This window comes from Ostrinia furnacalis, unplaced genomic scaffold (genome assembly GCF_004193835.3).
Source record: "Ostrinia furnacalis isolate ACB-3 unplaced genomic scaffold, ASM419383v2 OfSCF3547, whole genome shotgun sequence".
In the NCBI taxonomy this organism is placed as follows: Eukaryota; Metazoa; Arthropoda; class Insecta; order Lepidoptera; family Crambidae; genus Ostrinia; species Ostrinia furnacalis.
In genome coordinates, this window is record NW_021133786.1 from 219,858 (window position 1) to 245,778 (window position 25,921).

General features: G+C 36.5%; 2 protein-coding genes across 2 annotated transcripts; both read right to left on the reverse strand.

The window, feature by feature from the left end:
• Positions 1-3,046: 3,046 nt before the first annotated feature.
• On the reverse strand, positions 3,047-7,741 carry LOC114357975 (zinc finger protein 771). The gene is made up of 6 exons (XM_028311810.1): positions 7,576-7,741; positions 6,465-6,990; positions 5,988-6,156; positions 5,577-5,671; positions 4,693-4,871; positions 3,047-3,249 (listed from the first exon to the last, which is right to left on the reverse strand). The coding sequence occupies exons 1-6, from the start codon at positions 7,684-7,686 to the stop codon at positions 3,073-3,075; spliced, it is 1,257 nt and encodes a 418-aa protein (XP_028167611.1). The 5' UTR covers positions 7,687-7,741; the 3' UTR covers positions 3,047-3,072.
• Positions 7,742-8,195: 454 nt separating this feature from the next.
• LOC114357982 (ADP-ribosylation factor-like protein 16) lies at positions 8,196-10,263 on the reverse strand. The gene is made up of 3 exons (XM_028311823.1): positions 10,010-10,263; positions 9,828-9,926; positions 8,196-8,418 (listed from the first exon to the last, which is right to left on the reverse strand). The coding sequence occupies exons 1-3, from the start codon at positions 10,259-10,261 to the stop codon at positions 8,209-8,211; spliced, it is 561 nt and encodes a 186-aa protein (XP_028167624.1). The 5' UTR covers positions 10,262-10,263; the 3' UTR covers positions 8,196-8,208.
• Positions 10,264-25,921: the final 15,658 nt, after the last annotated feature.

Below are 25,921 nucleotides of genomic sequence, written 5' to 3' on the forward strand. Positions count from 1 at the left end.
TTGAAGCTTTAGGACATCTCTAGGGCGTCTTTAAGGTGGCCCTGGAGATGTCTCAATATTTGGTCGCTACGGTGACTCAGTCGGCGACTGTGTCGACAGAAATAAATCCCTCACGAGAGCTGGGAACTGGGTTATGCCGCTGTGTCTTTGTTTTGAGCCCAATCAATCGTGTGGGGAAGTACAACCTGAGGCTCGCGGAGGTTTTCTCCCTCCCGCCTCAGATTCCCGCTATCGACTAGTCGACTGTTTTCTTCCTGGTGTTTTCAATTTTCTTGTTTTTGACGACGCCCTAGACAATATGTCGTTCAATTAATTAACGACATGTCCAGGGCGTCTTTCAGGGGCCCTGAAGCTATCCCAAGATTTAAGAGATGCGGGAGCTTATTTGTTCAGTTAAGGCTTCTACTTTTCAGGGTCCACCTTAAACTTCGGGTCCGAAAAATCTGGTGAGGTTGAGCCGCCCTTTAAGTCGACTGTTTTTTTTTTTTCAGTTTTTTAAGTCATTGAAATACATCTCTAGGGCGTCTTTAAGGTGGCCCTGGAGATGTCTCAATATTTAGTAGATACGGAGATTGTGTCTACAGAAACAAATAACCCACGAGGGCTGGGTTACGCCACTGTATCTTTAAATCATTACTGCTGCAGGGAAGTGCAGCCTGAGCCTCGCGGAGGTTTTCTTCCTCCCGCCTCAGATGCCCGCTATCGACTAGTCGACTGTTTTCCTTGTTACTTTCGATGTGGAGTGGGTGACATGAATGATGAATGCCACCCGCTCTAACGACGCCCTAGACATGAACGACGTGTGTAGGGCGCCTTTCAGAGGGCTCTGAAGCTGTAATAAAACCCTTATGCCTTATGCCCTCATAAAATTTTATTTTATTACGAGAGGAGACTCAGCTCCCCCAGTCTGGTGTAGATGAGTTTTCCTTCTTCTGTTTTGGAGTGGGTAACAGTCAATTGCCGGACATCTCTATGGCGTCTTTAAGGTCAATATTTGTTAGATACGGAGATGAGTCGACAGAAAAAAATACCCCACAAGGGCTGGGTTACACCGCTGTATCTTTATATCATTACTGCTACTGCTCAGGCTGCAGCCTGAGGCTCGCGAAGGTTTCTCCCTCCCGCCTCAGATTCCCGCTATCGACTAACCGAATGTTTTCCTGTTGCTTTCTGTTGTTTTGTTTTCTTTTGAGCGGGTGATATAACTGATGAATGTCACCCGCTCGAGGTTTGGTCTCCTTATTTCTCTAGTAACAAGCAGTAAATATTTTAAATAAAAATTACTTTTATTCAACATAAAAGATGAATAAATAAACATTATTAGCACATAATAATATTTACTAGTCAAATTGAAGTTCCAGATTCTAGAATAATACATTACCTAACGTATTAAAATTCTAACTTTCTCTAATCACTTTATCCATAACATATTCGTAAATGAATTATAACAAAATATTTGTAGAAAAAATTGTAGAGAAATGTATTATTTTTTAAATAACTAGCTGCCATAGAACAAACTGCCTAGGTTACTGGTGTTATAGTTGAAATAACTTATTTATTACTTGTTTTCAAGTGTTCTAATGATTGTTGGCTGTTAGCTTGTATAGATGAGTAAATAAATCGCAATAAACAATGTTTTGAATAAATAAGGTGGTTTTATTACTTACGTGAAGAAATAATCTAAGTGCGCGCTTCCTTCTGTCATAGGCAGTGTAAAATGTCCAAGGAGTGGAAGACAGGATAAATGGCGCGTACTTGGGGGAGGCTAAACTCCATGACGCGTCCATCGCGTTTCATATGCTCGTGGTGGGCATGAGGATTTTCGCTCAACGTACGACGAATGCCAAAGATTTCGTAACTATCTTTTAGGCTGTTCTAAAACCTAATCACTGACCAGTATTAATACACAATGGACAGGCTGTCTCCATGCAAATGACAGCTAATCAAGTGTGGCAATTTGAAGCGCCACTACGATTAATCCCGAGAAATAATTTTGCTGTACATTGCAAGGGTAAGCGTGAGAGTAAGCGAGTAAGTACATCACTAATTTTAGTTCCGTGGACAATCGTATCTGCCTACAGTATGGACCCAAAATGGCGAAACTTTTTATGCGGATTTTTATGCCGGTAAAATTAGCTAAACACTGTGAAAGCCTTCTAGTATATGCTTGTAATAGGGGCGAATTTGCAACGAACTCATTATCTGTACATCGCTCAGCCCGTGGGTCCGGGCACGACGCGTCCGTCGCGCGCACAGTGTTTTAGAAACCCTCAAAATCGGACATGATTAAGTTAATGCCATGAGTCGATAGCGTCTTATGTTTCAATTACAAGAGTGAAACTCACGTGTACTCATTTTACTTGGTTTTTGAGAAAAAAATTGTGAAAGTTGGCCGTTTTTAAAATTCCTAAAAATGAAAAAAAAATTTTTTTAATAATTAAGAGGGTTTGTAAACTTGTGATAAAGCTGATTCGATTGATCATTAAAAGACGCATGTATTGTACTTTATTTCATTTCTACAAGTCAAGTAGTTCCAGAGATTTTAATTATTTTTCATTATTTAGACTTTATTTTTTTTCTTCCATCCTAAATGGAATCCGCAATTTTATTTCATACTGAACAATACTTTGGTATAGCCTCTATGTAGAAATATTTTTATCTTCTGTGGATCGTGTCTTGTACCAGAGATGTATGAATTTTTATTATTTTTATTTTCGCCTATACAATTTTTTATAGCAATGTTTCATCGACGCATTGGAATATGATAAGGCGTTTTAAAGAATAATTACAAGGGGACTTCGTCGTCGTCGCCCCTGTTAAAGCCCGGTCTGTGAGCACGTAGAATTTTGTCCAATGACCCCAAGCTACCCATCCTTATCGCTCGCGCGTAATTATGTTGCTGTCGCGCTCGCACACTCACTGCGGGCGCCCGTCGCACAGTCGCGACAGCAATATAATTACGCGCGAGCGATAAGGATGGGTAGCTTGGGGTCATTGGACAAAAATCTACGTGCTCACAGACCGGGCTTTAACAGGGGCAATTTTGCAACTAACTTATCTTCTGTACACCGCTCAGCCCGTGTGTCCGGGCACGACGCGTCCGTCGCGCGTCAGGTGTCTGAGCTCGTGCAGTTGCGCGTGGTGCGCGCGCATGAGGTGCAGCTTGCGCTTCCAGCTGTCGGCGAAGGATCGCGCGCACCGCCCGCACGCGAACGGACGCGCGCCCGAGTGCGTGCGCGAATGACGCGCCTGGGGACAATACAAGTCACCAATTATTTTCTGAGAACATTAGTTTATTGCAGAAGCTATGTTTACTGTTATAATTATAACTGTTATTGGATTTCCATAGTGAAGTGTTTAATGTTACATTGAAATCTGTAAACTGTTTATATCCCTAACTAACTTTCCGCCCGCGGCTTCGCCCGCGTGGCTTGTTATTCCAAGTCTGATTCTTTTTTGTTATACCACGTTTTGTAGTGACTGACATTTCATGTCAAGTCACACGGGAATGCTGTCGAACGGGATAAAAAGTATCCTATGTCCTTCTCCTGGCTCTAAACTACCTCCCTGACAATTTTCAGCTAAATCGGTTCAGCCGTTCTTGAGTTATAAGTGGAGTAACTAACACGACTTTCTTTTATATAATAGAAGATAAATAAATAAACTTTTTAAACTTTCGCGTTCCATTTCAATTAAAATAGTAAGATACGGGTCTTAACGCGACGTTTATTAATGAGTTTATTATTTATTACAACGATGGGGCCAGCGCAGAGAAGAAACTCGGTCATCATCATAATTATGACATCTATTGCCGCTATTTCTTATTGAGGCACCCTAGTGCTTTGCGCTTACTAGACGGCGCTAATGTAAACTAAACTTCAATTACTTACTAGTGGCTAATCGCATTTACGTAAATAAAAGGTACACCCACTAAAGCACTATAGCGTCGTAGAAGCCCTTGCGACACGTGGGGCAGACAATGAGCTGGCGCCGCAGGCTGATGGCAGTAGCGAAACGGAACCAGAACGCCAATAGTTTTCCTCGCACTAGCAGTCTTATCAGAGTAAATACAAATGAGTAGGTCATCTTCATAGAAACGCACGGGCGCGGTTTGTATGTGAGCGCGCCAATACGTTTCATTAAAATTTAATTGTCTGAAAAAAAAAAACGTATGCGACGCGCACGCACACACTGACCAAATTTAGCGGGGATTAGCGGGGAGCCAGTCGTTGCGCATGAGTTGCGCCGAATTTTGTCAGTGTGTGCGTGCGCGCGCCGCATACGTATATTGGCGCGCTCACACAATACAAACCGCGCTCGGTGCGTTTCTATGAAGATGACCTACTCATTTGTATTTACTCTGGTCTTATTAAAGGTGCACTCACCAACGCACTAGCGTCGTAGAAGCCCTTGCGACACGTGGAGCAGACGTGTGAACTGGCTCCGCGGTGGCGCCGCAAAATCAGCACGCTAATAGTTCCTCGCCCTTGCAGCCTTATTAAGAGTAGGCGCACACCGTTGATTTTTAGTTGGCCGATAGTTGTGCCCGATTTTAAATTGTATGAAGAATCGGCCAAATCGAATCGGCGTAGTGTGCGCACTCCCATACATGCCCATACTGATCAACTGCCCGACTAAACTATCGGCCGACGAAAAATCAACGGTGTGCGCCTACTCTAAAGGTTCACTCACCAACGCACTAGCATCGTAGAAGCCCTTGCGACAGGTGGGGCAGACGTGCGAGCTGGCTCCCCGGTGGCGCCGCTCGTGGCGCCGCAAGCTGGACGCGGCGGCGGCGCGGAACCCGCAGGCGCCGCACGCGAATGGCTTCTCACCAGTGTGCCGGCGCATATGCACTGCGAGGTTGCCAGCTGGGGAAAAATAAATAAGTATGGATAATAACAAACAAAATCAAAAAATATTTATTCAGTTTAGACAAGTGGCACTTATGAAATATAAAAAAGAAAAGGTACAGCCCTTATCAAAACAAACTGTTGTAGAATTGGCTATTCATAAATTTAAAGCACATTTAAAAGCACCCTAACGAAAAAGGGCTACTATAAAGTTGATCATTATATAAAAGATAAAAATGTTTGGAGTGTTTAACTGCCTAGCTCGCATCAATACTTACGACTATAATTTGTATATTTTAAAGACTGTAAACCCTTGAAAAGGAGGCTGACAATAGTGACTGAGTTTCTTGCGCTGCTTCTTATTGTCCCGAAGCAGTGGTAGAGTTAATACAAGGACGTGTAAAAGTGCTTTTTAAAAGCTTATTTGCAAAATAAATGACTTTTATGAGTTTTTTTATCATTATTTCCTTCATCCATCCACCCATAACAAGAGTCATAAAGGTAACGGGAAAGGGCTGGAAGTAGCTTGCTACCAACCTGCCAATCTGGAAATCATTAAGGGGACCTATGTTCAGCACTGGACAATGGACATCCTATGGCATACTGCTAAGGAACACCACAGTGGTTGTTGGTGCAAATTGAATGCAATAAAAAAACTTTGGCCTATTTAATTGCTCTTGGAATCTAGTATAGTGTGTAGGGAGAATTACTAAAAAAGGGTACCTTGAGCGAAGCTCCATCCGCAATAAGAACACAAATATTGCTTGTCACCTTTGTGTACTTTCATGTGGCACTTCAATATGCTGCGCTTTTTGAACCTGCAAAAAGAAAATCAGATTAGACTTTCATTCAAAATAGCTGAGAACTACCTAAATAAAGCTAACTTTCCATAAATAAACTACATAAGGGCTATTTCTAATAAGATTTTTTGAAACCGCACCATAACTGTTCAGTCATTTTTGTTCCAACACAGTGATACAATTTTCCTTGCAAACAGTATCCCTCAAAACATCTATCTTATTGAAAGAGCCCTAAATTAGAATCACTCCATCTACTTCCAACTCATTCAAAGATGAACCTAGAAGTCAAACTTGTAAAACCTCTAAAAACCTGACAGGCAATGATTTAACTCACCTCATGGTGCATTTGTCGCAAACGTACGGCTTGGCGTCGTCGTGCGACCGCATGTGGATGGCGAGGTGCTTGCGCCGCTTGAAGCGCTTACCACAAGCGCCGCAAGCAAAGTTGCGCTCTTCGGAGTGTGTCGTTTGATGGTAAGACAGCTGGGATTGCTTCGTGAATGCTAAAAGCAAATGATGTTAGTTAACAGTGAATAAAACTAAAACGAGAATAGCTGTGTTATTTTTTTATTTGGGGACCAGGCCAAGGGCCAGGTGGTAGAAAGAAAGAAAAAAATATTTACATATTTGGCTTGGCAGCAAATAATAATGCAGGGTTGATAATAAATTAATGCTAAAGAATATTCTTATGAGAAAAGGAAAAAGCATTAGAGCATATTTTACCATGCAAAGGCTTAATCTATTTGATTGATTTGATGAAAGAAATCAAGATGTAAAACAAGCTGGTTTTTCATTAACAATCTAAACTTACTTTTGGGACACTGGGTGCAGCTATACTTAAGACCAGTGTGCTCCTTTTGCATATGTTTGCCAAACCAAGTTTGTGACGTGAATGCTTTTCTACAAATTGGACAAACTTTCTTCTTTGTCTCATTAATATCTACCTTTTCAGCTTGAAGATTGTTTTGTCCTTTCTTATTTTCCACAATTGATGGTGCAGCAGCGTTGACTTCTTCAGTAATTTTCTCATCGTGAATCTCATTTATTTCATTTTCCAAATTAACGAGTATTATATTCTCATTGGTGTTTATAATCGCATTGCTTAAATTATATTCCGGTACAGTCAGAGTATAAGACATATCAGAATTAATATCATCTTGTGAAATATTTCTATAATAGTTGTCCGGTTCAACGATAACACTAGTGCAGGATCTTGAAACCATGTTTCTAAGCGTCACATCCACTTTCTGAGCTTCTGTTATGTAGAAGTATGACGATTCTATTTTCAGGGTACAGTCGTTGCAGAATTGCCTCGGCAGTTGGTCACTTTCTGAAATCTTTATTTATTTATTTATTTCCAAGCTTAAGCCTATTTTTACAGAAATCCAATACAATAGACAAGCGAAATATGACAGGAACGTAACAATAGTAATATACGTAAATTATTTTAAAATATACAAATAAACCTAAGAATAACATAAATTAAAAAGCGTCATCTTTGTGAATTCACCCAGAGTACAATGAAACAAGTCAATCCGTTCAGCTAGTTTATTGAGGGTGTGCAGTGTATCTAATAGAAAATATCAAAATAGACATCCATGCTAGTGTTTAAAAAGTGTTACTGGCTAGACACTGCAGCTTTACTCTAAATAAAGGGCTCACTGATATATTGAGGGTAGGAAAGTAAGGATATGAGGGTAGATCTGTATTTGCCTACACGCATAATCGCCAACATAAAATCATTAACAACTGCATTATTTGGGTATTTTTTGGTTGATTCGGTTGGTTAGTTTTTTCTGGCATTCCAATATGTTACGATGAGTATAGGTATCAAGGTTCAGCTTGATATTACCGATACAGGGTTACAATGACCGGGTATCAATCAAAGTTAAAGGGTGAAAAGTGTCTTCCAGCTCACATACCTTAATGTTTGTGCAGAAAACAAACATTTCTATTGTTTTTATGCTCACGTTGTCCTTTTCCCAGGGTGATAACTCTTTTATACAGCTCCGACAAATTAGTGAAAAGTCCATTTTTATTTTCGATTTTGATATCACCTAAATTCTGAGGTAGTACAAAGAAAATCAATATTTTTTACGGTACCCGCAAAAATTCATCCGAAAAATTGTTTACAAACAAGTGTCAAACATTTTTTTAATATCTGTACGCCTTCAAATTGTAGCAAAGAAATATAAACTGTCAAGCTTTTATAATAGAAAAAATATTTAGATAATAATATAAAATAGCAAAACATACTTCAATTTTGTTTGTTTGCAACCATTTACAACTTAGTTTACAACATTATGGGCAATATCGTATACTGAAACCGTAACACTTAAGAATCAAATCACTCGCTAGAGGTTACGACAGTGGCGCCAGCTAGTGAGCGCTTAAACGGTAGAAAAACTATCGCATTCTCCCTCACTAAGATGGCGCTACTGTAGAGTATGGTCCGTTTCTTACCAAGGAGCGCAAATAGGAGCCTTCTATTCTTCATACAATAATTTAAACAAAAACAAAAAAATCTGTTTTTATCCGTTTATTGACCCAGTGGCTTAAATAACAATAGCCTTTGGTGGCGGCGGGCTGCCTTCCTGCAGCAGTGCCATAAGCTCCTCGCTCCCTTCACCTGCCAGCGGCGCCGCTTCCAGCAGCTTCGGCGCGTGCCTCAGCTCAGTGCATAGTCGCGTGAACTGCAGCATGAGCAGTGCTTCGTTTCGCATCTGGCGGTATGCTGCGTCCATCTTGCTTAGGACTAGAATGAACTGCAGAAGATACAAAGTTTAGTAGAATAGCTATGGAATAGCTTTATCTCTTCCTTACGCTCGAACAGCCTTCACGATTTAACAAACTGTTAGAAAGAGCTGTAATTATTTCTATATTTTTCCTTTAAAACACATCTCCATTAATTATTTATTCTTTTAAAACATCAAGTTTAGGAATCAAGTTTTCAACTAACAAGCCAAAGCTTTAATAAAGTTGCCTCTACTGCCCGCTAGAGGGCAGTACTATACTATGGCTTGTAAAATTCTTCTAAAAAAACCGGCCAAGTGCGAGTCGGGCTCGCACACCGAGGGTTCCGCCGTACAAACGTAGCGGTTTACAATTTATGACGTATTAAATCAAATTACTTACTTGATTCCGTTGCGAGTAGTGGCGAATTTCAAAATATGCGGTATGATTATTTTTTATTTATTTATTTTTCCTATATTTGCATTATAGGTAGGTACCTACCTCAGCGTTTTGAATTTTTGCGTTGATTTAGAATTTCTCACAGTTTAGAGGCAATTAGATTTAAGAAGTGTTTGATATGAATTTCAACTTTAATATCTCTACGCGTTCATGTGAAAAAGGGTAGGTAGTAAGTTTATAATTATTAAAAAAATATTTTATGTCATGTAAGCAAAAATAATATTTTAAATTTTATATAACTTCAAATTTATCATTTTCGCAATTTTTCCTTTATCTGTACTATATAACGTTGCTTCGTGCCGAATTTCAAGATTCTGAGTTCACAGGAAGTACCTTGTAGGTTTTGATTCCCTAGCGTGTGACGGAAATTCGTCTAAGGTGTCGGTATAAACTGCTGTATCTTTTGATCGCGTTAACTTAGAAGTTTGATTTTTTTACTTCTTAAAGGGACAATAGATCTAGGTATTTGGTATAAATTTCAATTTGATACCTTTATTCGTTCGTGAGAAATAAGGTAGTAAGTTTCATTTTATTAAAATATTTTTATTATATTATATAACTAAAAAAATGTAATTTTCGCAATTTTTCCTATATTTGCATTATATGACAATGCTTTATGCCAAATTTCAAGATTCTGAGTTTACGGGAAGTATCCTGTAGGTTTTGATTCCTTTGCGAGTGTCGAAAATTTGTTGAAAATATCGACATAATCGGCTGTATCTTTTGATTGGCTTGGCTTAGAAGTTTGATATTTTCACAGCTTAAAGGGACAATAGACCTAAGTATTTCATGTGAATTTCAGCTTGATACGTTCACGCGTTCTTGAGATAAAGGGTCTTGACAGACGGACGGACGGACAACAAAGTGATCCTATAAGGGTTCCGTTTTTTCCTTTTGAGGTACGGAACCCTAAAAATGGGTAATAAATATTATAATCTTAAATATGTACTTAATAAAATACACATATTTGTTAGTAACTAACCTTAGCAGTCTTCAGTCGTGGTTCAGCAAGCAAAGTATAGAGCATAACTGCAGCTGCAGAGATTTGACACAGGTTCGATGTGTCCACTACAAATATTATCTGAAAATTATTGGAAATAAATTATTATACCTACTAAAAAAAATTAACACAAGTAGTTACTAGAAATTAAAAAGAAGTCAAACCTTTTCTACACCATCCAAATAGTTGCTCCACAGTGGCGCCATCTCTCCACCCACCTCTCTGATGGAAAGCGTCTGCTTTTTGCCGTGCTTGTTTAAAAAATGTACGTCGTAGATGTTTGTACCTATCGTGGGCACTGGGCTGTATGTGTTGTCTATTCCTTCGGCATCTTGCAACTTTTTCAGCAGCGTAGTTTTTCCCGCGCCTTTTGGACCAAGGCAGAGGACACTGATTTTCTTGTCTGGGTCGTCCATCATGAATCTCAACTATTTAAAGTGTTAAATAGTACTGCGCTGTTATTTTCCTAATTAGAGAAAAAACTCTAGGACGTAGTTTTGTCGATAACATAGTTACTTTGGTAACACACAAGTAATTTTAGGAAAAGTTATGACGCTAAGAAGTTAGTTCATAAGATTTTCCGCTAGGTGGCTTTCAGTGCATTAAAAATAATCATGAAACTTGAAAGCTTTGTCAGTTGGTAGGGAGTTTTAATTCTTTTTAATCAAATAAAAATATGTATCACAATGTAACTTATTTACATAAATGTCAAAAAGGATTTTTGTTTTAAAAATATAACTTAAATGGTTCAATAAAATTGCCTTAGTACTTTAGATAGGCTTGTAGAGCCATCAAGGTGGACCGATTAATCTGAATTTGGTAAATCGGTCACGAATATGACTGGAGGTTAAAATATACTCGAACGAAAATGAAGTTGGAAGAGAAGATTAAAATTTATTATGGGATTTAATTATTTTCATTTAAGGAGCAAAAGTCGTCGTTAAAACATTAGGGTAGGAACCAATTTACCAATTGATTAATCTAGTGAAATGAATTGTGTGAATAAAATGATTCGATTGAATCAGATTTTATAGGCCGTTGATATTGGTTGTCACTGTCAAATAGCTGCAGTTACGTATGCGCATTATGACATTTGGGCAGCCCCGGGGCCTTCGCGGTAACCACCGAGCGCACAGTATGTTATGAGACTGTATAATCGGACATTCTCATTTATTTGATGAACCGTATAGAGCTCAGTTATACAAACATGATAGTAAAACTCCCGTTTGAAAATTCCAAGTAGTTTTCGCGGTATAAAAATTCAAAGTTGCCTATTTTTTTACTTCAAAATTATGCAAAAATATTCTCACTCGTTAACTAATAACATTTAATTCAGAATTGTTATAATACTTCATAGAGCTCTTAAAACTACACGTAATAAGCGTATTAAGTGCTTCGTAAACGCATTCAGTTAATTGGGAAAAATGATTTTAGTGATTTTTGTTTTTATTTTTTTTCTCAATTATACCTTAATATATGCAAACATTTTTAATTGCAAGATATAGTCTGATATTTAATCTAATTGTATAAAAAAAATCAGCTTTAAATTCCGTGATATATTTGAGGAAAATCAAATTGAAAATATGCGCCATATAGAATTGTAAATTTCCCATCACTTTTTAATAGCAATATTTCTTTTGGATGCTAAATATCATCAGCTCGATTGTACCAAATTATTGTATTGACATTCGATTTACATAGGTTTCAAATCGATGAGAAAATTATTAAAGGTAGGATAAATTCGACTTCCTAGATTTGTTTACATACTTTTTTAGTTAGTTACTTACATACAACTTAAGTTAATATAAGAGTACATAGAAAAAAAAATACATACAGTCGAACATAGAACCTCCTCCTTTTTTTGAAGTCGGTTGAAAAAGAAAAAAGACTCGACTTGAGAACCTCCTCCTTTTTTTGAAGTCGGTTAAAAACAATGTGAATGTGACTTTTTAGAACCTTCAACACTATGCACATAACAGGCGGGATTTGAAACTTTTTAGACATGAATTATTCCTTCCAAAATTGTCGACCCTAGACTCGTAAAAATTTTATTAAGACGTTTTATGTTTGTTCTCAAATACATCACGGAGTTTAAAGCTGATTTTATTAATACAATTAGATTAAATATCAGACTATATCTTGCAATTAAAAATGTTTGCATATATTAAGGTATAATTGAGAAAAAAAATAAAANCGTAAAAATTTTATTAAGACGTTTTATGTTTTTTCTCAAATATATCACGGAGTTTAAAGCTGATTTTATTAATACAATTAGATTAAATATCAGACTATATCTTGCAATTAAAAATGTTTGCATATATTAAAGTATAATTGAGAAAAAAAATAAAAACAAAAATCACTAAAATCATTTTTCCTAATTAACTGAATGCGTTTACGAAGCACTTAATACGCTTATTACGTGTAGTTTTAAGAGCTCTATGAAGTATTATAACAATTCTGAATTAAATGTTATTAGTTAACGAGTGAGAATATTTTTGCATAATTTTGAAGTAAAAAAATAGGTAACTTTGAATTTTTATACCGCGAAAACTACGTGGAATTTTCAAACGGGAGTTTTACTATCATGTTTGTATAACTGAGCTCTATACGTTTCATTAAATCAATGAGAATGCCCGTTTATACAGTCCCATAACACACTGTGGAGCGTATAGTTTTAACTTGTACAGTCGGCTGCAAACATATGGTTTATAAATCAAAGAGCAGTGTCTTCTTTCTATCCTATTAAAAAAAAAGCATAAAACTCATTTATTTATGCAAGGAAAACGCAGCGTAGGACATCCACCCATCATCAGCCACTTTTTCAAGGGTTTACAAACTTTAAAATATACATAGTTTTAAATATTTGTGCGAGTTACGCAGTTAAGCATCCCAAACATTTTTATCTTTTAAATAATCATCGGCTTTATAGTAGCCCTTTTTCATTAAATGCGTTTGAAATGACTCAATTACAACGCTTTTCACTAACACTTTTATTTTCGGACAATCATTGTACCTACTATGGCCTCTAGACGAAACCACTTCACTAGTGGAAACGCTACAACTAGGATGAAACAGACAGAAGGCTCTGTTATGATTTTCAGTTGAAAAAGTCATTTTTGATCGTAACGCAAGAATTCGCGACCGTACCTAAACACAAAAGGATTGAACACGTGTATTTTTCAAAGCATTAGACATTCATGGAGCTGACTGTAGCCGTGACAAAGAGCAATGGTGTCCGACTGCATGCGAGCAACCTTGCGATCAAAGGCCGCGGTTTAGGCACAACTTGGCCAAATGACTACATGCATGGTTTACAATTATTATTAATCGTTAACGTTCAACGTAACGTAATGCACTTTGGTAGCGCAGTGATTATGGAAACGGACTTTCGTTCGTTTTAGCCGAAATAGGTATGTCTACTGCTGGACAAAGGCCTCCCCCAAGGATTTCCACAAAGACCGGTCCTGCACCGCTCGCATCCAGGCACCTCCCGCGACCTTCACCAGATCGTCGGTTCACCTAGAACGTATGTCCTAGTTGTGGGAATTTTTCATAGTAACCACTAGTAACCAAAAGGAATCTAAAAGTTAAACACGTTCAAACTTATTTTGAACCTTCCTTCGTTTTTTCTAGCACCTTCTAAGAAAACAAATTAATGTAAACTGCATGCAACAGCAGTATAATTTGTTGATAACGGAAACACAATGATGAAATGACTGATTGCATTCATAGTAGTATAATTGATAATTGAAAAGTTGCACAAAGAACAATTAAAATATTTTTTATGAATAAAACCTTCCCTGAAGCAGTGTTTATTAATGTTTTCAGTAAGTAGTGAATACAGGGAGGTGTGGAAAAGAAAATCCCGTGGAGAGAACTTTAACATTTCCCAGTTTCCATTTAAACCTCCTTACTAAAATAAGGATTCAAGTAAATGTACCTACAAATGCAGAATAATTTATTCAGGTATCTGATTTCTTAATTTGCGAGACCCGAAGCGTTCAATATGCATGATGCATTTGCTACGCTGCCACCTTTTGTCCGTATATGGCGGGATTCATAAAGCTAGGAGTCGACGTTTGAACAGCACTGAAGACATTCAAATTTTTGTACCAGATAAATTCAACGAGAGGTAATGATTTCGTAAATAAGTATTTGAACTATTTTCAACACAAACTGATGCTAAATGTAAATGTGCCATTGTTTTAGGATTTAGTCCGCAGTCAGTGACTCTTCCAATAGTTTCTTTCTTGAGGTAGGTACCTATTTTAGTACCTTTTGAAATTTTTTGGCCATTTCGTTAGCATGTAATACTTAAATCAATGAGTTAACAGTGATTTTGCACAGCAAACTAGTCAGCATTGGTTTATGACTTTTACTTTGCGGTGTTTTACGAAAAAAGGCAGCTCTACAAGAAATGCCATCTGGTGACCTGAAGATGTTTTCTCCAAGTTCCCATTTTTGTTAATTTACTTATAAAATATTTTTCAGGGTTTTCAGACGTCTACGACGCCCCGTAAAGTCTGGCCAGGGTTACAGCCGCAAAGGTCCCACTGTGCAGGCCACAGTTTTGGGCAGCCCGCACAGTGGGTGTAAGGTGAGCGGAGTTTCGCGAGCACCATTCGAATCTAGCTGGCCTTAAACTTGGGTTACGTAAGGCTGCGCTGATCGTGCGCTCAATGCTGGGCCGAGTAGTGATGGGACACATGGACATGAATGTGTCATAATTATCGAACTCTACGTTAAAGATGATTCATATTGCGCTACATTGTTTCCGCGTGTCAACTTTAGTTTTGAGGTCTACTTAGGTATATACAAGATAATTCCCATATAATTATGGGAATGATACTGCAAAAGGCTATATCATTCGGATAGTTTGATTCTTTTCGTTCGCTCTAAGTATTTAAACAATTATCTTATGAAACCTAATTCATCTAACTATCTTTAAAAGGATGTAAGATTTTAGGCAGTTATCTATAAATATTTCACACTCAATCAAACCATGACCTGCCACGTGCAATTTTATCTGGAAAAAAGTAGGTTACGCCAAAACTCAAGGATAGTTTACATCTCTGTAGATTCTTTATAAATTAGCAAATTTGCAGCCAGTGCTGTTTACTAAATCTTAAATGAGCGTGTTGAAAAATAATCGTGCCCATGTTGTACCGTGGCCCCTCTCTACCGAGGAGGTTAGCAACTATACTGTAAGCCCGCGAATTTCGGCGCTCGGCGCTGCGTAACTAGGCCAGCCCACCCTTGACCCACTGACTCACTGCCAGCAGCGCGCCCGCCATTGTTTTTCAACAATCAATAAATAATACACCGAGCAAAACTCTTTACACGCATTTGCGCAACGTTGGCTCATCGCGACGCCATGTTCTGCATTAGTTTTCAGTTTCGCGCCACAATTTGACGCTTTACTTTTTTAGGTCACGATGTAGGTACAAGGTATTCGCGGATCGCCCACTTATCTAATAAATTGACCTTCACTCGGTGCTGAATTTGTGAGTACGTACAATATTTAAATATAGTGACTGTGAGCAGATGTTTCGTGAAGGCAAAACAATAAACATCACGTTTGATTACACATTTTTTCTGCTAACTTCGGTTGCTGGCATTGACAATTGTACTTTGGGTCATAGATTTTATTTATAGGATTTACCGACCTTGACTGGCGGCCTTGTCGATGGTCAAATCTTGTGCAGCCAACCAGACACAGGCGTTATTTAATTTGTTTGGCGTTGTAATATAAAACAATGGAGCAATCCATGACCTTAATGTTGTATAATTAGGTACTTAACGTATTCAATTAGCTTCACACATAAAATAGGAATATTTTTTGTTAATTACGTAAAATAATTCAATGATACTAGTAAATAATTTACGATTACTGTTTATTTGAATAATGGTTACGAGGTTTCTACGTTACCTTACTGCATAGAAATGTATTGTTTCTAGTTTTATTTTTAGTTCCCGATGATCAATGATTATGAAACCTAGCAACTACGCAATTAAAACAATTATTTTTAATAGATAAAAAGGCTTAGAACATTCTAGTTGATCGTTATATGACGTGATGTAAAGGTGTAAATATTATATAGGGATAAGGTCTAAATTTAAAGGTCACAAACAAATAACACATACATACACTCATTGGGGGAGGCCTATGTTCAGCAGTGGACGTCCTATGGCTGAAATGATGATGATTAGTAATCATCATGTAATCATTGATTACACTCATTTGTTAAATTTTAACTCAAGCATTGATTCAAGACTGATCTGTTGGTAACCAATTAGTCAACAACAAAAAGTATTTGGATAACTCACAAGCTTGATTAAATAATTCTTGAGAGTACCTAGATTAATTCTTGGGATTTTCATATACCTTACTTATAATATTTTCGATTACAGAACCTCTACTGAAAATGCTATATTGAGACTTGCCACTATAAAATTGCCGCCTTGATCAATTAAATTGCTATGAGGTTAAAATTCCGAGCATTTTTCCCAACATAAAAGTTAAAATTTTGGTAAGTACCTATTTATCGCATAAAATTTAATTTTTATTACAATAAATGGAAGGGGTGTTCAACGAAAAAGGGGGTAATGATAGATTAACGTGCTTAAATTGAATGCAAGTTTTTAATTATGTTTAATCTGAGCAATAAAAGTTCGTCGAAATTATCTCCTTACCTGGTCCGTCTACCACAAGCTGAATCACTTGTAATATTTAACTCCGGTTTTGAATACCGCATTAAAAATGAATTAAGCCCCAATCGTTTTGGAGATTTTGGACTTACGCGTCGACCTCCGTTGATGGCCACTCAGTTGTACAGTCTGAAAATAAAACGAATTATAATTATTGCTAAAAGATTGGCAACAAATAAGTATGTGTCATAATACTGTGAAATATTGTGTTTATTCATTATGTGGGAAAAGCATTCAGGACGGATTAAAATAATGATGTTTTAGATATTTTAATGGGAGTCAAATGTAAATTTGGTGTGTAAGTATCACAATACCTATCCGAAAAAGACCTAAAAGACTAGAAAGGTAAACCTAATTTCAAGATAACAATATTATCGAAGGCTGAGTTGCACCATTTTACTTTAGCTTTAACAAACGTTAAAAATCTGTCAAAGTCCATACAAAAAACACCGGTTATTGTCATAGTTACGGTTGAAGTAAGTTGGTGATACTCAGCCTAAGTGATAATTAATACCCATCGTTTTGTTCATTTGTTTCAACTAGGTAAGTGTGCGTATATCACTGTTCCCTCTTTTTCAGCGAAAGCAGGCTGAAAGAGTCAAAGCTTTATTAACGCTGTTGATTTCTGATGATTGGTGCGTTTTATGAGTACAATCACGCAAAAGGTCATATAAATAGTTGATTCCCGCGTTACGTTCGTACGACTTCTGCGTTATCCCTATAATAAAACCACGCGGCCTCGCCCGCGCTCGCGCCGCATACTAACCGCGGAGGAAGGCTGCCTCAAATGTCATTGAGTATTGACTAATTAATAAAGTTGGGTCACTCTGTTGCTTGGTAACATGTGTGCACGTTGAGTCAATATTGAGATCGAAATCGCGTCAATAGTCCAGTGGGAAGAGTCGGACACGGAGGTTTTGGATTCGATTCTGTTATTAAACCGGTAGAGCGAAAGTGACGTGTTTAAGTGCCCTGAAAAAGGCCTACATACTCACAAAAAACTTGAATTTGAATTATTAGGGCGGACACTTAAGTATAAGTCAACTTTGAACGTTTTTCAGAGTTAAGTTAGGATGTTAAAATCATGGATCGACTTATTTGAAATGATTCTGCGCTTCTTAGTGTAGGTACGTTAGACACCTTCGGTTCCAAATGTCAGACAAAAGATTGTCTTCTTAATTATAAGGCACGTTATAATAGGTAGAAGACGATCGGAAACGAAAAGGAGAGCTACCTATTGGAGCTCACTGCTTTCTAAGAATTTTGAGATAGTAAAAGATTTACTTACAGAATAAAGCCTTATTTAACAAGTCAGTACGAATTTTAACAACAGCTTTACATATAAGAAGCTTAATAATTGAGAGTTCGTGTACTCGTAATATATTTACATTGGTGATGTTGCCACGTGGAAGTCGAAGTATCACGAGGGCAGCCTCCAACAAGTTCACTCAAAGGGCTGAGCTCGCTCTACCACTACTTTGCATTGAAGCTTGCTGAAGCAGGGTCTGCAAAACCAGTGGCAACCATCGGTAAAATACATGAAATGTATTTAAAAATAAATAAATTAAAGACATTTCAAATATTATCAGCTCAGTATCTATAATAGTTGGATTTTGAAAACATATTGTAGTAAAACGTTCTAATAAACTTTTTAACTTTAGTGGACGTCTTTCGGCTGAAACGAACGAATGAAACTTTTTAAATTGTTACCTTGCTTGCCATAGACATGACTCTCAGTAAGTAATTTAGAAGATGTACTCATAATGTACCCGAGAGTAACGTTTACCAGTTGTGCGAAAGTCCCTCAATAACGGATCAAAAATCCCACAAGTAGAGTCGCGAGCAAAAGCTAGTCTTGAAACCATTTCGCCTTGGTCGCTCTCAGGTGATAACTTGAGCGTGACCTGGATTCCGCACCGAAAAAAGCCACATCTCTTATTGTAGCTTTTTTTGGGATTTCTTTTTCTGCCGTTTTCAATGTTAGCAAAAGACATTGTTGGCGAGGCCTCAAGGAAACGGTCCTCTATTTTTGCAACGTTTAGTTGGTCAAGCGGTTTTTTGTTTTTACACCGTGAGTCAAGACTAGACGGTGGGTTCTTTACCTTTTTGTAAAATTTAAACATCAATTAAATAGATGGCGGCACTAGTCTCCGAAAATTAGTACGAGTATTACGCGCTGGAACCCTAAATACGTTATTATCTACATAATGAAGATCATTCTTTATAATGTTGCATTGATTGAAAGGATTCTTGGATTCAAAGAAAGCATTTAATCCGTTTCTTTTCAGGCAACTTTTGGATAAATGTAACATTACCCACTTTCTACATTTTGGCAACAAAGTAAAATCCTAAAATCTCACTTTATTCAGGCGAGCGTTATCTAAAAAAACAATTATAAAACCGCACGCCGCTGTAAAGTCGAAACGCAGAATTTCGCTGCGCTGCCTTTCACTGCGCGCGCGCGGCTGAAAGTGACAGCGGTGACGCGCTGTGACGTCGCGGGCGTCACGCGCGGGAAAATTAATTGGATTAGTGATTTGATTATTGTTTGGAAAATCCATTCTAAATAGAATTACTCAATACTCAATCGTTTATTGCATAACAACATTAGGTTTTACAATTTAGGCAGTTATACAATGTGGACCCAGTTAGGGCATTAAAACTTTCGGTGTTGCCGTAGGTCAGTAAAAGTTCATACTTAGTCATGTAAGAAAATTACTTTTAGTTTAGTTCAAAAGTTTCAGCGACAGCTTTCAGAATAATATGTAATTTAAATAAAAATTCCATGCTGTTTTCGAAATTAATGAAAAAGGGTAATTATTAATTTAAAAAGGAATTTTCATGAGTAAGAAAACTAACAAGCATTAGAGTTTACGTACTAAGTAGGTAAGTATTATATTTAATTGTGTATTGAGCATTGTTGAAAAAGCATTGTTTCAGTTTCAATTCATAAACTGATTATGCGATCAAAAGTTATAAAGTCCATTAACTTAAGAGTTAATGCAAAGTTTTCTTTGCTTCCAAGTTCTAATCGTAGTAAGATGTCTCAAGACTCACAATAGAATTTGCTTATCCTGTGGCTTAATTACACATTGTGCGGCCAAAGAGCTCGAGAAATCGAGGTCCTAAGTTCAACGCCGGCGAGGGCGCATCGATGATTTCACGAAGATTAAGCTTTCGACTTTCTGTAATCAAATTGAATTGAAAAGATTAGATTTGTTTTGTCTAATTTATGTTTGTAAAGGAACTGCTGATCGTTCTGTTTATATTGAAGGAAACATATAGATTACTTTTTGGTTTATTTGTAAGACTGCTTTCGGAAATCGAAATTTCAGTAGGAAGAGACAAAAGTAAAGGACACTTACCGTCCCGATCGAAATTTTAAAACGTTTGCATAATAGTTTTACCGATAGTCTTCAGATTTTGTATAAGTCCGCGTTTAATGGAGAAGTTTCTAAAAATTGCAAAACTTTTTCAAAGAATTTCACAAAGAGCAAAGTTCTACGTCTTTGTAAAAAGAAAGCCATTTCTACGAGTACCTACACTATTAGATAGATTTTAATGAAACTTTATGCGATGTTTATACCTATATAAGAATAGCACTAAATTGTTTAGGTTACTTTTTAATTACGCGAATTCATGGGCCAACGCACGTAAACAAAAATAAAATCTTTAAACATCAAACTAGTTCGAACTATTGTCATGTTCTGAGTTTCATCAAAACAGTTTTCAGCGTAGGTCCTTCAACTTCGCCGGTGTTAGTGAACCAAGAAAGCATAACGTCAGGACCGGCGCGAGCGCAACCGCAGCTCGCAATTCGACATTTCTTATTGACCAACAAGAATGATGGCCATATTGGCCATTATAGCACGTTGATAACTTAATTGTCCAATATTACACGCTAATCGCCCATAAATATTCCACGATCGTATCGCCGCCGGATTAATTATCCCAACTTTCTGATAGCGCCGTGATTATAAGATTTTAACATGTACAGCAAAACGGCCGTTTAGATTTTAAATCTTAATGTGTCTTTGTTTATCTATTATTATGTCAAATCAATATAAATCTTTATTACCGATTACACTTTTTGAAATCCATATTCTTAACAACTTAATTAATAACACCGCTCAACAAAAAAAATTTTTTTTTTGCGCATGGATTTTACTTATTATATTCTGATTATATAAGCAAATTTATATAAAAAAGTGCGATTACAAATCGAAAATATTTGCTTTTTAAGAAGTTATAGCGATTTGAATTTTCCATCTTCATAGTAGAATGTCTCTAAAGATGCACGTCCCATTCTCATTGGGATATATTTATAAATAATTATGGGGACTTATTCGCAAGAACAAGGGGCACGCTTTCATCAAAATATAGTGAGATTTGAGAGACGACGTTACCAAGGCCAGTACCTCTAGTAGGAAAAACTTTCGAGTTCGTTTCGTTGCGTATTCAAAGTGTCATCGAAAAATTTTGTATGAAAAATTAAACAGCGCCCCCTATATTATAGCCGCCCTAGGGGGCGCTGTTTAATTTTTCATACAAAATTTTTCGATGACACTTTGAATACGCAACGAAACGAACTCGAAAGTTTTTCCTACTAGAGGTACAGTATACTGAAAGCATGATAGGGTTAGATTTTTATGCGAAAAATCTTCAATGGAACATGACAGGAAATTAGAACTTTTCATTTTTAATAAATATTTGGACTCTATTTTAAAATTTTCTCTTGTGAGAATGAATCTTAAATGGATGTTTGGTATGTTTTAATAATTAGAAAGAATGAAAGAAAGAAAGAAAAAAATATATTTGGCAACAAATTGAATCATCTCTATGTTCATGTTTTATACATTCATTGATATGAATTTTTCTATTTTTTACACATAAAAGCAAATTCAGAACAATTTTTTGTTGTTATTCTTATTTCTAGGTCATAAAGCAATAAAAATAAGCTATGCATAACCCGTGCGCAAAAATGCTGTAGACAGTTGTAATTAGGCATTCACTAAAAATTCTTAAGTTTGCAAACCTATTTTTTAATGTTCTTTTAAAATACATTTTTGCCGTGAAAATGTTTAATTCAAATTAAAATTATTTATTGCATGCCACATGGGTAAGGGTTGATAGAACATAATTTTGTAGGTAACATGTGACGCCCAGTGAAGGCGTTGCTAAAACTTATTTAAAAGCTCAAGTATTATTTACGAGTGCTTTCAGAAATTAAGTAACGGATTTTATAATATAAAGATAAAAAATAATAAGTGTTTTAAGTTAAAGAAAAGATATTATGTTTATCGTTAAAAGTAGAATATAATTCGATATATAAACATTTTCAATTCAATTTAAGATGTTTGCTTTTCATTAAAATTTAAAATTCTCGCGTGTTGTCTGTGATATCAAATTGGAGAGCAGTGAGGTAATGACATTAATGTTATGCGGCGCAAGACGCATCACTTTTACTATCTTTCTGCTTATATTCAACTTATGTAAAATAATACACTTTATTTACACATTTCAGTTTTGTTATTTCTATTTTCACGGTCGTGTTTTAGTTACATCGTTGTTAATACAAGAGTAGGAAGAAATGAATACAAACTTTCTGCCCCATGGCATTGAGTCATTGATTGAGTTCATACTCAAATTACCGAAACTCATTAGATTAACTTATAACTACTTTATCCACAGGTAACTATAGTTTAGTGGCCTTTCAGTCACTGTAATAGGTGTAGCGTCCGACTTATGTTATTATTAGGCCTACGATTACGCGATTCGAACTTGATATTTAGCGAAACTTTTTTTGCATTTGCTATTGGGCGAGTATAACGAGCTATAAAAACTCATTGCGGCTATCAGCACGCAATGGTTTCATTAATTAAACACATTTTTCTACGGTTACGGTCATTCGATTGTGTCGCCGTCCCTTTCGGGTGCGTTGCGTTGGCGTATGTTCGTCTCGTTCTAAATCGTCGAAGTCTGCGAGTCTAGTGTAGCTATCGGCGCGCGAAAGTGGCGGAGAAAGAGTCGTTGACCTGTGCGGGAGCAACGAACGTCTTTGCGCGGGCGCATTGTGCGGAGCCCCGCACCCGCGCGCCCCCCGCGACCTGCATATGAGTTGCATGCACGCCATTCGATTTTCAAAATGATGCAGCGAATTTTTTGGGAGACGAATCGGTTGATTGCTGCACTGGAGCGATCGGAGAAAAATGTAGAGTTCACGTCTGACGTTTAGACGTCAAAGTAAAGTAAAAGGGAAAATGCTGTAACCTGTGTACCTACCATGAGTTTACGTTAGGTGTGCTCGCTAGCGAGTACGTCAAAAATCTCTATGAAGATTTTGTTTCTTGAAAGTAGCCGCTAGGGGCGCTGCACAATATGTCATACAATTAATGTCATTTTTTTACGCAGTCGCTAGCGAGCACACCTAACGTAAACTCATGGTAAGCACATAGCTCTCTGATCTATTTTGGTTTGGTATTTTTTTTACTGGATAATATTTCGGTGCACGCTTATAACTTATACATACATGACGCATACCTTTGTGTTGTATTGTTAATTTTTAATTTGGTTTATTATGCGGCCGTGTAATTAGCAATTGTGGAGTCATTACTTCCGTATTTATAATTTGTTGTTTAGTCAGGCTGTGCAAGACAGCTAAAGTAAATATTTGTTAATTAACTTTACATGAAATTTTGTAATCAAAGGATTGGAGCCAATTAGGTAAACCGTATAGCTATTGCCCACTTAAGGATTTCAAACACATTGAAATGAAAAATTAAAGAAAGTATTTTAATTATCGACCATTTATGACTTTTGTCTTATAACTCAATAAACTGTTAATCAGAATATTAACAGTTTTTAGTTAAAACTTACGTAACTTAGAAAATATTGAAATAAATTTAAAATCCTCCAAAAAGTACAGTCATTGCCCATTACTTACACTAATTGCCCACATCAAAGCACAGTAATTGCCCAGTATCTTAAAACAAAATAATCAATTTTAAAATAACAAAATAGGCTTTAAATAAACAAAACAAAACATTTAACTTAAATTCTAGTAGTACAGTCTTCAAAATTTCAAAATAAATTGCGTTTGGCCTTATTAACTATATTATCAAATATTTCTTGAGCTGATGTTTATGAGTCAGAATCGGTAGAGACAGAATCATCTACTTCAAAACATAGATGACGCAAAAATTTGAATTTTATATGTAAATTTTATATGTATTTATTTTTTTGTCTTCTTTGATATCAGTTCAAGTGGTTGCTCAGAATGTTCAATTAGCTGTTGGTTATTCTTCTAAAGTTGTATCTATTTCCTTACAATTAACATTTTCACTAGTAGATTTAACGTAGGATTTTCATTTTTTGTATTTGCGTTTGAATTTTTATCAATTTTTTCAAGGCAAACCATATTTTTCAGCAATTTATCTTGTAGATAAATTGTTGGATACATCTTGTACAACTTCGATTGCTTTTTGCAAATTTTCTATGCTATATTGAACTTTTGGAGTCTTTGGCATACTGAAAATGAAACATAAAAGCCATTTCAATATTTAAATTGCCTGTAAATTGCAAAACAAGTCTAGCAATGAGCAACTTAAACACTGCTACTGCATGGTGGCAACACTCTAATAATAATTTCCCTGGGCAATAACTATACATTAACATATGGCAATAACTGAAATGATGGTGGGCAATAACTAAAAATATACTGATTTACGTGCAGTGATTACCCACCCTTAAAATGACCGTTAGAAATCAAATTTTATCAGTTATTTTCATTGATAATGGAGAAAACACTTATAATTTCATCATGACTATACACCATTACTTGAATATTAAATAACTTGCAAAAAAAATTTAACCTCTAAGCAAATAATTCCTTAGTAAAATTGTTAAAGTCTTTACCTGTTTGAGTAACATTTTCACCCGTCTTGACAAAATCCGCCATAACTGTTTTTTTTAAGTGTTTCCTATTGTAAATTTTAAATCTACTGTACATTGATCTCGGAGCCATCTACTTAGTAAATTCAAATCTAACTAGAGTGATTCAAAGTCAGCACCTGACAATATTATTCTTAAAGCGGGCAATCACTACCAGTGGGCAATCACTCTCTGGTTTACCCTATCCTATTCAATCGTAATTAAAATTTCTTAGCGAATAGAGTCGCTTCGTTTGCTTGAAAAAACGAAAATGCAGTACGAGTGGTTTATTTAAAATTATTTTATTGCCTGATTCTAAAGTAAACAGTAACCCAGTATTTTATAATAATTAGATGAAGGATAAGAATTCTCAAAATATTAGTAACACCTAGATGTTACTTTAAAGATAATTGAGTATAAAATTGCAAAGAGCATTAATTATTTTCATCGTGTCAGTGGTAATTAAGTTCTCTATTATACGACACGATGCTAGTGATACGTTAAATTCCTTTACATAACATCTTCAGCTGAAAAACGTGTAAGGTAAATTTCCCAAGATCACAAATGCGTTTTAGCTCGGCCGCTGTATGATATAATGCGCACGCACACTCGCGCGCTCACTACAGCACCACTGCAGCGGCCTGCTAAAGGCGCGAGCGCACTGGAAACTTGTCTAGGATTTTAGGTAAACCAAAAATTTAGTTTATTTTGCTTCTTATGCAAAAAATCTAAGGCTGAGTGGCACCACCTTGTTTTAATCGGTGCTTTTTGTATGGAGTTTGAAAGATTTTTGACGTTTGTCAAAGTTAAAGTAAGATGGTGGAACTCAGCATAAATTGGTAATTGGTACAGGTAGTTGACCACACTAATCCAATGATGAAACGTATCGAGATGGATAGGATTTCACGGAAACTCAAATTGGAATTTCAATAAACTGAAAATGTAATTAAAACAATCAATTTTCCGTTAATGTGATCCCAATTTTTAACATATTCTAGCAGTGTAGAATACGTTAAAATTGGGATATTCACGAACCTGTACGTAGCATATTTTCAGGTAATTCCTGGGTACGACTCTGCATAAGTATTAAGACAAAGTAGGTATGACAAGTAGAGCAACTGTCTTCAGTCTATCACAGTATCAGACGTGGATGTGTTTTTTATTGAAGCAATGTAAAGTATTCAATGGAATGCTTACCTATCATGGAATTTGCGAGTCCCTATATGGATTGGAAACTACCATTCCCTACTGAATATAATTGGAGGCATATTTAATAAGTCCAACGACTCTAAAATTTTTGGGGACAAAAATATACTTTGTTAGTGTGTCCGCGCACTAGGAATAGTTGGCGAAGTGAAAGTGAGCGTGTGTTGGTGCCGCGTGCGCCTGCGTCGCTGCACTCGCTGCACAGGGTGTGTCAGTCGTGGTACATTTAGTGT

Bases quoted from the DNA above. Each gene is read 5' to 3' on its own strand.
- LOC114357982 (XM_028311823.1), bottom strand. From the start codon at position 10,261: ATGGACGACCCAGACAAGAAAATCAGTGTCCTCTGCCTTGGTCCAAAA. The intron at 9,927-10,009 runs GTTTGACTTCTT...AATAATTTTCAG, and splicing joins ATTTGGATGGTGTAGAAAAG to ATAATATTTGTAGTGGACAC. The intron at 8,419-9,827 runs GTTAGTTACTAA...TATCTTCTGCAG, and splicing joins CACGACTGAAGACTGCTAAG to TTCATTCTAGTCCTAAGCAA.
- LOC114357975 (XM_028311810.1), bottom strand. From the start codon at position 7,686: ATGGACTTTTCACTAATTTGTCGGAGCTGTATAAAAGAGTTATCACCC. The intron at 6,157-6,464 runs GTAAGTTTAGAT...ATTTGCTTTTAG, and splicing joins CTGCACCCAGTGTCCCAAAA to CATTCACGAAGCAATCCCAG. The intron at 5,672-5,987 runs GTGAGTTAAATC...TTCTTTTTGCAG, and splicing joins TGCGACAAATGCACCATGAG to GTTCAAAAAGCGCAGCATAT.